Source organism: Echiichthys vipera, assembly GCF_963691815.1.
Source record: "Echiichthys vipera genome assembly, chromosome: 2".
NCBI lineage: Eukaryota > Metazoa > Chordata > Actinopteri > Perciformes > Trachinidae > Echiichthys > Echiichthys vipera.
The window spans coordinates 24,707,912-24,720,050 of record NC_139827.1 but is presented as its reverse complement, the minus strand read 5'-3'; the positions used below and the strand labels follow the sequence as shown (position 1 = coordinate 24,720,050).

The 12,139-nt window shown below is 42.4% G+C and overlaps 1 protein-coding gene across 1 annotated transcript; it reads left to right on the top strand.

Annotated features, from left to right (window-relative positions):
• Positions 1-2,114: 2,114 nt before the first annotated feature.
• LOC310956452 (uncharacterized protein) lies at positions 2,115-11,906 on the top strand (the record flags this gene model as incomplete). Its single annotated transcript, XM_083926674.1, has 11 exons — positions 2,115-2,210; positions 4,841-4,939; positions 5,102-5,251; positions 6,577-8,251; positions 8,363-8,416; positions 9,144-10,041; positions 10,128-10,340; positions 10,487-10,550; positions 10,639-10,760; positions 10,870-11,021; positions 11,611-11,906. 11 exons carry the CDS (start codon positions 2,115-2,117, stop codon positions 11,709-11,711), a joined length of 3,624 nt encoding a protein of 1,207 aa, XP_083782800.1. The 3' UTR covers positions 11,712-11,906.
• Positions 11,907-12,139: the final 233 nt, after the last annotated feature.

Genomic DNA, 12,139 nt, shown 5'->3' with positions numbered 1-12,139 from the left:
TGAAGCAAGAATGGGAAAACATTCCACAATTCAAAATGACAGCAACTGGTCTCCTCAGTTCCCAAACGCTTACAGAGTGTTGTTAAAAGAAGAGGTGATGCACCAGAGTGGCAGACATCACCCTGTCCTAACTTTTTGCAAACGTGTTGCTGGCTTCAAATTCTAAATGAGGATATAAGTTTCAGTTAAATTTTTCTGTTTCCACATTTTCAAATGTTGGATTTAAACGGAATTCTTTGTTTTTGTATGTAATTTCACACAACCAGCATTTTTAACTGCTACTGTTCAGCCTCATGGAGTGGATGGAGATGTGAGGTGACGACCCATGATGTCACTGGGTCAACATGGACTCGTTTGACCGCATTCATTAAAAGACACTCTTGTACAAATGATTAACAGTGTAGTGGGACAACTTCAGCATCACTGCACAATTGGAAACAGGGGAGTTTAATGGGTACTACAGTATGAGATGAGAGGAAAACACTTGGCAGCTGTACTGAATATGTAAATGCAATCGACTATCCAAAGACCATCATATGATTTGTCAGTGGTGCATGAGGTTTGGTGGTGCTGTGGGTCTTCAATGCAAACTACGGGTGAAAATACTGCTTAGACAGCTGTGTTTATTATTCAGATATTTAGAATCATTATTCATTAAATCAGTGTGGTGCAGCACAAGATAAAATGGAAACAAAAGGATTTATTATGAAAGCGCTGGTTTTAATTCATGTTACTGTAAAGTCATGCAGGGTCACAGAAAGACAGTAATTCATGTAAACACAAGCGATACAGACATTAAAATGTATTCAATCATAGTGATCTAATGTGCAGTACAAATGCTTTCTGAGGCCTGAACACATTTTAATTAATGCAAAGATGTAAGCGGTTGAAGATGAATGAATGAATGAATGATGTATCACTGGACCTGCATCTCAAGGCAAACAGGGTAGTTACACTGTTGTTAGACCTTGACAGCAAACCGCATCAAGCTGGAGGGTGTGTACACAAATTAATCAGCAAATTCAACACATCAACATGAGGATGTCTTAACATGAAGATAATCACTGTTTGTTCTGGAGAGGAGGCAGGCCACAGGAAGCAGATACACTCTTCGCTTAGGACATTAATCCAAGGATGGATTCTATTTATGTCATTTGTTGTTATGTCTGTCATACTATGATAGTAATGTTTAATGCACTGGTATTTCCATGATATGCTCAGCACTTACAACACTGGGAATGATGAAGCACTTGAATTCAACAGCTTTACAGTGTTCTTTCCAATTTTAAGATACGCTCTCTAGCACCAGCCTTGTAGCACCCAATAATATAATAATTGCCTGAAAATTGTAATGTTATACACTATAGTGTAATAAAATGTTCCGACTGATGTTTTAATAGCATTTCTACCGATGTAATACCTTTTAGGTGGGTCATTCTATTTTAAAACTGATGATGTAATATTTGTGACAGAGAATGTAATAATGTCAAATAATAATTTCACAACGTGTGAGGCGGTCTGGTCCGAAATATTGCATATTTAACAACTTGAACAGGATTTTTCAAAACTGCCTCTGCTGTATTAATTGGTACCGTTGACAATTGCATGATTGGTAAATTACAGGTATATAAAACCTATATACAGTATTTGGATTATTGCTGCCACCTGTCGACCGTCTGCTGTATGCTCATGGAGCAGAACTTGTGGTATTGTCATTTAGACACAAGTTGTCGAGAAATAAAATCAAAATGTGACAATCCTACATCAGAAGTCCTACTTAAATGAGCAGCTACAAAACAGTTTAATGTTTGAGTTGTCACAGAGATTTGGACAAATGTTCCCTTCATTACGCTTTTTATTTATATCTATAAAATGCAACATTCATAACAAACCTATTAACGCCTGAGTCGTTGCAGAAAAATAAAGTAGCTCGTTTTTAAAGAGAAAACAGTCAATGAGGAACATGCGAGACACGTGGCTGACCTCGGATCTGATATCTACTCCTGTCCTCGCTCTCACTACGGCCCTTTGCGGTGTCAATCTGATCCCAGGTCGGCGTCCTCCGCGCGCCTCCAGTCGTCCACCACGTGTGTGTCTCGGCCTGCCAGCGGATCATGTGGAGCAGCAAGATGGCGGCGCGGTGGCGAGGCAGAGACGGGGATTTAAATGCCGGCAATAGCGACTTTCTGGCGAGCAACACTCCCAGTGAGGTACCCGTATACTCATTTTAGCTAAGTGACCTCAAAATAGCTGCGCACGAGCACGTTTTGATGTTTAAATAGGAGGTGTTTCGCCGGCGCACGAGGCCACATGCGCGCATGGCGACACGTGGCTGAAACAGGCTCGTAGTACTACCGGGGATAGTGAGCAGGGAGTCGGCTCGGCCCCGCTTTTAATCTGACATTTAGCTACTGAAACAGCTCGACGACACGCGAGTTAACGTCATGAGCTGTGATGCGTGATTGACACCGTCGCCACCGTCGAGGGTTTACACGTGAAAACTGAGCGAGACCGTTCACTTCCGCTGAGGTACAAGATGTTCAGACAAGGCTGCACCCTCAGCGCTGCCCCGCTCACCGCACTGGCCCCTGTTTAGTCTGTAAAGACACCCATTCATAACGTTACCGTCCTTGTTTTTGCTGTTTCGAGTGTGATATAGAGTTGTTTCAGGCAGGCACCGCGATGAAGTAGCTTTACTGGCAGAAAGAGCGGTTAAAAGCCTTGTTGCATTAGTACAGGCCCTGAGGGCTGGTGTCTCATGTTGTGACCCTCCTCTTGTCCCCTTCAGCCTGCCTGATGTCCACATCAAACTTTGCCAGAGTGACACATTGCTCTCTGACGGGTCCATCTTTAGGAGTAAAGCCACTGACAGTAGTGGGGTGTATCTAGGTACCATTTTTACATACTCGTGTATTTCCATTTTGTACTTTATAACCTACCTTTTACCCCACAACATTCATTTGACAACATTAGGCCAATAGTTATTTTGTAGATTCCGATTACTGATACAAGAAAATGTAAATCAATCTATAAATGATGATGTATTATTGTAGGTTAAACCGGTTGTTCTCAACCAGAGGTCCTTGAGGAAGTTTCAAGGGGTCCCCAGAAAAATGGGGAATAGTTTATTTTCACTATTGAAGAAGTGAGCCCAATGTGAGCAAGAGTCATAAGCATATTCTAATTATAGGTTTGACTTCCTCTTCGATTTTTCTCCTAGTTGACAACTATATCATTCTGGTCTTATGCTGCATTCCTAAGCACTGGGACATGGGACTTATTCCACCTAGAGTTTACGAGCTCCGACTTCAAAGCGTCCCAGACAATTGAAGCCAAACGTAAACAGAAAACATGGACGACCGCCATCAAATACCTTAATTAACATATTGTCCAGCAGTGGATAACATTGGTTGACACTAGAGCGGTATTTTAGCTAAAACATCTTCGTCAACTGATCTGGAGCCGTATATATAAAAGCTCTGCATATGGATATGAAATGGAACTGGGTACAATATTACAAAGGGCTTCAGTTCTGCAGCACAGCACTGCTGTAACACTTGAGATTTAGATTTTTATTCCATCAAAATGAAACATTAATGTGTATCGTAAAAAAATATACTGTAATAGTACATTTTAAGAGTCTGCAAACTCATGTAGCCTATAATATATATGTATATATGTATGTATATTAATGCTAAGAGATTATAACGACATATTTTCACGCCAAGTTATAACCTATTCTTTGAAGTTTTATCTCTTACAAATTGTGCCTCTAGGGTGCCGCCATTGTTCTCCGACTTATCTTGGTGAGGTCGGAGTTAGTTGAACTCCCCCGAGTTCGCGAGTAGGAGGTTTCACCTCGACAAGTATTTCAGTGCACTTTTCCGAGTTGGAGGTCCAAAAGTTCAGACCTCCCACGGCACTGGAACGCAGCATTAATAGTTTCTAACAACCCAAATGTTTTCAGATGGAAGTTTCTGTCTGTGACGTAATGTGAATCAATGTAGGCGTCCCTGATGAGAAAAAAGGTTGAGAACCACTGGATTAAACATTAAAGTAATGAACATATCAATGCATCAATAATTGTAGTCCATAATATAATATTTGATATTCTGAAACAAATACATTACATTCTGTATTAGTGCTTTTGCTTTTGGTACTTTGGGTAATCTTTGGGTCTATTTTGATGCTCATACTTTTGTACTTTTATTTTAATAAGAACTGAAATGCAGAACTTCTACTTGGTTTTGGACTGTTGGTCTGACAAAACATGACGGTTAGGGCGCACTCACACTGTCTGCCCGTACCGAGCCCCGGGGCTGTGTGAAATTTGGTCTTTTAAAGTTGCAATCTGCAATTTTGCTTATATTTTATAGACCAAATTATTCATTGGTGAATTAGAAAGTCATTTGTTGCAGCCCAGTAGTTAAGTTTTATGTTTTAAATGTGTTGAATGTCATTCTGATTTATATCAATATGTCTCCTTATCAATGCATTTATTGGACTCACTGCTTTCTAAACACAGACAGATAGACTGGGACTTTAATAATCCCTATGGAAATTGCACTTCCAGCATCAGCACACCATATTACAATAGAATAAGAGTTAAAAACAAGTAAAATTGTGTAAAAGTAAAGAATGCAAAAAAAAAAAAACATACACAGGTAAACAGGGAAATGTTATGCTGCAAAAGTTAATTTTGAGCTTATTGCATCCTGCTCCTCAGGTTCTGGTCACACCCAGAGGAAGGAGTGTTTTGTAAGATTGCCGGAGGTAGGAACAGACCAGTGTGCATTCAAGTTCACAACACATCATTTAATATTTATTTATGTCTGGGCAGTTGGTCCTCGGTAGACGTGGCGTGGACGGCATGGAGATGGACACACAGATGGATCACTCAATTCTAGCCATTTTTGAAGACGCCACGGTTTCATCAGAGGTCAGAGAAAAAGCTTATCATTACAGTACATCAGAAGTTTAAAAGATGCCCACTTTTCTTATATGTTGTGTACAGTTTTTTTTCTAATGACTTACCACATGTTGGTAGAATATGAATGTGGCATATGAATGAATACATCTGGATATTGGTTCCCCTTTTCAGGATAAGAGTGGAGTGGAGGAAGAGAGTGAGACCCTGCTGACAGCCCTGACCGAGATGCTGGACAGTGTGGAGGATGACGACGGGACTCCCTTTGACACCCTGCCGGACACCAAGCTTCTCACCCACCCAGAGCGCAGGGACACCTCAGCGGTGGGTACACACTAAGGAACAAACTCCCATGACCTCTGACCTCAAGATATCTGAATAAAGATGGGGTTATTGGTGTACCCATGAATCTACCCTTTTAAAGACCCACCCACTTTATGATAATCCAGACAGTTTGGGGAAACATGCAGTTTTTCTCATGCAGGAAAAATGTGTTATTTTTCTAAAAATTGGGTGTTTGGATATTTCTGCATATTGGGGTCCATAAACAGCTTTTCAACTGCATAAATTGGGTCTGATTGGAAAGCTGTGTGGATTCAATGAGCCCGACTGTATTAATGTGTGATATTAGTAAGGTAATTGTATTCCTGATGTTAGTCTCCATAGTAGCCATTTCATTGTAGTGAGACCATTGTAGTGTAAAAAAAAAAAAAAAAAAAACTTGAGCTCACTGTATAAAATGAGCTGTTGTGACCTCAAGAATAATCACAGTCTCATGAACTTTTACAACCACAAATTAGAGACCTATGAAGTTTAGAAGATGGATACATTTCCCTTGGTACTGACAATAAGGGGGTTTCTGGGCAGCTTCCAAAATAAAAGTGCTTGCCAGTCTCAGCGGGTTAAACTTTCAACCATTGCATTGAAGCTGTGCTTCCTGGTCACGCTGTTTAAATTCAGAATAACTGTGAGCACCTCATGATGATCACATGGATTTGTCTGAAAGAAAGCCACTTTATTCGGACAGATGTGACATGAAAGCGTAGAAAATGATGAGCCACATGCCTTGATAAACAGAACTGAGGCTGTTTATTTAGCTGCAAAATAGACTTGACAGGAATCAACAGTAATAGTTGCCAGGTTGCCAATGGCAACCATTTTGAGAAATTGGCACCAATTATTGGGCTTTGGTTGCCATCAGAGGCAAACACTTTGTAACATATAAACAAACAATATTTGTTGCAATAGTGATAAATAAATATTGCTTTTACAGTCGGAAGCGAAAGCAGACAACAGCGCGTTAAAACGCTGCATTTGTTTTGGTTCAAAGCAAAGTAAGTGGTTTGACTGTGGTGAGAAAAGTTTGACTAAACATCACAACATCACAAATCAATGTTCAAATTGATTCAACTGTTAAACAACCAAATTAAATGTGTGAACTTTAATGTCATTATTAAGCTTAAATGTACGTAAAATATAAAATGATATATAGTATTTTTAGTTCTGGCAACCAAAAGCTGTTACCTGTCTTTAAAAAGTCCTGTTTGTATACAGAAAGATGTGTGATGCCCCATTGTTAACCTTTTCTGCTGATAAAAGATTTGACTCCCAAGATCTAAAAGTTTTTTTTCTTTCTCTTGTCTCTTCAGGAACTGTCATTCACTGACAGACTAAGACCAAGATCCAAATCACCAAGTGTAACATTCACAATAAAGATAGATGGAGAAAAAGAAGATGAGGGCAAAATGGAGAGAGACATCTCTCCACAGCTGTTCAAACAACAAAGTCAAACATTGTTTCACTCCAAAAATAAGAAAGCAGACACTGAAGTCGAGGTCTTCACCTCGACTTCTCTCGTCAACCTGGTGAAGCTCATGCACCCCTACTGCCTGAAGCTGCAAGTGGAAGAGGAGATGGATAAAGTGAGGAAGGATCACACATTATTCTCTCAGGAAGAGGTGTGGAAGTATGAGAGACCCAGTGAAGAGAGCGATGAAGAGATAAATGTTGTGTCTGATGACGAGGTAACTGTGAAAGACACAAAGAAGGCTGAAAAGGGAGATACAAAGAGAGATAACGACAGCCTCTTAAAAAATGTGTCGCTGAATGGAAACTCATCCAGAACTCCGCCATCCAGAGAGAAGAAAAGGGTGAGCTTTGGCCCTGTTCAAGTAGTTTCATTTGATGAATCCGAGGAAAAGGGATTGAACGAAACTGTGTCAGTTCCACTGAACAGCATCAAAGCACTTGAAAATCCAACTGGCTCAGCACTTAAACCCCAAACACTGTCCTCAGAAATGAACAGTGACAAGGCGGACGTTCTGCCACTTAAAGGTGAGACGAAGGCCAAATCACTCAGCCTCCAACAGTACAGACAGCTGCGCCAAAAGAGACGCCCTCTGTTGGAGAATCAGGGCAACTACACCACCAAGTGGCCCTGTGTTTCAGAGCCCCCCAAGGAGCTGACCCCCATCCTCTGTTTACAGGGACAAAGACAAACCAGCTGTGGACCAAAGGTAGCGCCCTATTATCCTGACGGTAGAGGAAGTGGTGCTGATCAGCTCCATGGATCTCAAGCTCCCGGTCACAAGACCCACTGCATCTCAGGTCCACCCGGGCGTCACCCCTTAGAGGCCAAACCATCCACTCATCTACGTCGCAGTGGATTAAAGCGCCCGAGGACCGAATCCAAAATCATCTTGACTGCCAGTTTGCAGCCAGATTTCACAGCTGTTACTGCACCTGAAAGCAAAAAGAGTCCAGTAAAGAAACCAGCACTGCTCAGTAGCGACCCCCCAAACCCTGTCCTCCTCCCCCTGCCAGTTAGCCGAACAACATCACCAACCACAGACCAGTCTTCATTAGAGTCCAAAGCGGAGTTCCTCAACGGACACTCCAGCCTTGACAGCACCAGGCACTTTCCAGAAATCCTAAATGGATCCTCAGGCACAACTCTCCAAAGACAGTCATCCTCCTCAGGGCCGAGTCCCGAGGTGTTGTTAGTAAACCAGGGCTACACCGCCCTGTTTCATGAAATAAAAAACAAGCTTACTGAGGTCGCTTCAGGCGTCTCCTTCAGACCTCCAGCACTGTGCCCAAACACAATACAACGCAAATCCTCCTCAGAGTGCAAGAAACTACAGCCTCAAAGTCCAGATACAGTTAAGTGTCCTTCCCTCGCGCCATACTTCAGCCAGCCGCCTGCTCCCATAGATGCTCCCAAACCAGTAAAGGAGACATTATCAGAGGTTCACCCTTGTGTTTCCCCTTCTGAGGAGCTACCGCCCGCTCTTCAGTTTGGCTGTAGTGCAACCGCTGACTCAGGTAAACTATTGAGACATGGCCCTTTTAATGTGTCTGTGATATACTGAGTTCACTGTGATGAAGAAACCAGCACCTTCCAAAGTTGCAGCTCTGTTTGTTCTTTCATTTTAGGGATTGAAGCGCCCGATCTTACCAGCCTGCTCGAACAGTTTGAGGAAACACAAGGTGAGTCGTCAGATTACCAAGAACACTGTATTGTCTAAGCTGATGTCTGATAGGGACGTAAGAAAATATCGATACACTTGAGTGTCACGATATTATGTTTTTATACTGTATAGATTCTCAGATCATCGATTTTGAATAAACTTTTTGAGACCTGCAGGGTGCCGGGATCTTGGCTGACATTACTGTCTTTAAGAGGCCGTAGCATGCTCTGGGTTAATGCTAGAATGAACATATTAGTATTTTATGACACTAGATAACCTTAAGCCCACTTCAGACCAAAGATTCGCAACAAGACAAGTTGAAACTTGCAACTACTTGCAACATGCAGGTCCGCAATGTTCAGAAACCTGCCCGTTCAGACCAAGGAGACGAGGCGAGACGATGTATCATCTCCATAGCAACGCCTCTCTGTACTTCGGTTCTAACCTCCTAGCAGGATATAATTTGTAGCATTATAAAATATAAATGACAGAGACGGTGAAATACTTGTTGCAACTGCATTTCTAGTTGAAATGGAGAAAATACCGTTTATTTCACTGATACACTGCTTTGTTCTGGATTATGGCTCGCTCTCCTTATTCATTTTATTGCTCACTCAACCCGTCTCTCTCTGCATCTATATTTAAAAATTGCAATATATCACTTTGGGTATGATGGGTATGATCTCGTGCCAAAACGCAGCCCTAATATCCGACCTTGTGTAACCTCTTTATTATTCCTCCTCCAGCTAAAGAGGAGAGGAAGTGCGAAAACGAGCCGGAGCCCAATCTCGCTTCTTCACCTTCAAAGCTACAAACGGATGGACCCGTGGACTTGGACAGAACTCTGCCCGCAGGAGCGTCTGTGGAAGCGCTCAAACCTTTAAGCGCTTCAGAATCACCTGGGTCTCCAAAAACTCTCAGGAATTTACCACATCTTCAAATGATGGAAGGCGCAGACATCCCAGAGCCCCTCCGCACTGAAACCGTCCTCAGCACTCAACAAAATCTGCCAGCAAAACGCAAAAATCCCCCATCCAAGGGAATTCAGATAATCGAGCCCCGTCCTCTGCCATCCAAGAAGACGCACACTAGCCTCCCAGAGCTCCCCGCCGCTCACCCCTGTCCTGACATCTACTCATCTATATCCTCCGATCACGACTACTGCGAGCCCATAGACCGTTCACTTACAAGTGCCACGCAGCGTAGCAGAGCCTCTAAACTCAAGGATTTATCTAAAACCTCGGATGAATTGCAGGTGATCGCCCATGACTCATGTGCCGCAGCTGAATGCAAAAAACAGACCTGCACCAGTAAAGTGAACACCATCAGAGCTGTCGATGACTCTGCAAAGTCTGCGATGCAGCACCTCTCTGAGCAGTCCAGGACTAGATCAGAGACAAGTACGTCCACGGACAAAGTTCTCTCAGACAGCGCCACCACAGAGCAGGACCATGGTTGTGCAGCTGAAGACAAAACAGCCCCATGCACTCTCCCCTCACCTCCCCCCAGCCCTCCTGCCAGAGGAAGGGAGAGAAGGAACTATCAGAGAAGATCACCTCGTTCTGACTCCAGCTCCAGCTCCTGTTCCTCATCGACGTCATCGTCATCATCCAGCTCTGCATCCCCCTCTCCAAAAAGACAAAAGTAACCACCTTCTGTTATACTCAGTGTTAGTCTTTGTCATCTTTGTGCATCACTCCTAATTCTCAATTTTGTCTGTTGTCTGGCAGGAACCGTCACAAGCGTTCGGCAAGCAGCTCATATTCATCGTCATCCCCCTCCCGCTCCATTTCCCGCTCCCCACCTCGGCTCAACAGGTGGTCTTACTCAAGATCAAGGTGTAGCAGGTCAAGATCCAGATCCTGGTCCCAGTCTAGGTCCCCGTCCAGATCCCGATCACCATCCCCACGGGTTTGCCGTAGGCAGTGGAGAGATGTTTACAGGTCAGTTATGAGTTTCCCATGTAGACGTTTGATGCAAGGAAAATGAAATGTGGGTGTTGCTTTTGAAATGTAAATTTTCCTTGCTTCTTTCACACATGTAAACTAAGTCTCTGTCTTACTCTCATCCCAACTCATCGTCCGAACAGCAGCAGAGAGTCCAGGAAGCTCAGGAGAGAGCATGAGATCAGGATTCAGAAACTTAAAGCCATAGTGAGTAAAAGATTATTGACATGTCATCTAATGTTTATGGGGTTTTTTTGTCGATTGGTGAGTAATGATCCAAAATCCTCTTATACAGGATGAGCGCAGAGTGGTGTATGTTGGCCGCATCCGCAAGTCTATGACACACGACGAACTGAGGGAACGCTTCTCTCAGATCGGAGATGTAGAATGTGTATCGCTTCACTTTAGAGACAGAGGGTAAGTGTGCAATAATGTTTTATTGCCTTTTACAGTGTTACAGTGTTCTTTTTTGTAACAATAATCTGTATTCATTGGTATTAAAACCCTGCACCTTTGGTTCCCATAGTGACCACTACGGCTTTGTCACATTCTACAACATGGACGATGCTTTTGCAGCCATCGACAACGGTGGCAAACTACGAAGGCCCGATGAGCTGCCGTTTGACATCTGCTTTGGTGGAAGAAGACAGTTCTGTAGTTCTCACTACGCTGACCTAGGTGAGACTCAAAAACCCATACAAAGCACAGCGCTTTAGTGAAGGCGTTTAAGTTAACTACGCATGTTTAGTTTTTCTCTTGACGTACCCTTTCAGGCTCATCACTGTTGGTTTTGCAAGCTGCACACTAGATGCCGTTTAATAATTAATAATAATAATTTCTGGTAAAATGTAAAATAAAGGTCCATATGTTGGTCAATTTAAGGTTCATACTTGTATTTTTGATTTCTGCTAGAACATGTTTACATGCTTTAATGTTCCAAAAACACATTATTTTTCTCACGCTCTCCGTCTGAAACACTCCATTGTGGCTCGATTAAAGACTGTTTCTCTGTGGATTGAGCGTTTTTTGATACTTTCAAGGTTTATAGTATTTCTATAGCAACTTAACCTGCTTTATAATCAAAAAGATTACATGGAAATCTCACTTTCTACAAAGCAGACCTTTTAATTGATTCAATCATGAGCCAATTTTCCATCCAGATGTTGTGCAGATTTTAAACAAATTTCCAGAAAAGCATAGAAAGAAAACATGTATTTTTAATGTTGGAGGCACTGAACATACCTGTAAATGCTCCTCTCTCCCTCAGATGCAAACAGAGATGCAGAGCCGTCTCCTGTCCAGAGCCGGTTAGAGGACGTCGACTTTGATGCGTTGCTGAAACAGGCCCAAAGAGGAATAAAGAGGTAGCAGAGCTCTGTGGGAGGACAAGTACGCCAAACTGGATGTGGCGAAGTTGAACCTCAGAGCGTTATGCTCATACTTATGTAGCAAAATTTTGTATGTTAAGTTTTTTCATGTTTGCACTCTTCATATGCATGCAGTTTCTGATGTGCACAGTTAATATGTACAAATACGTAGCACTGTTCATTTGATAACATGTTATTACTATACTGATACAGTTTTGTATATTTGTATATAAAAAAATAAAGGCTCTTAATTTGTTTTTCCTGATGAACTGTCAAGTTTCGTTTATTTGCGTTATTTTAGATCCAAAGACTCTTACCAGTGAGCCAGCATGCACAGTACCACCAGTGTTTTCACGATTAATGTTAGCAGTTATGTGTGTTTGACAGGTCAGACTGTCCGCTGCCACAGTACAGGTCAGGCTAAATGTC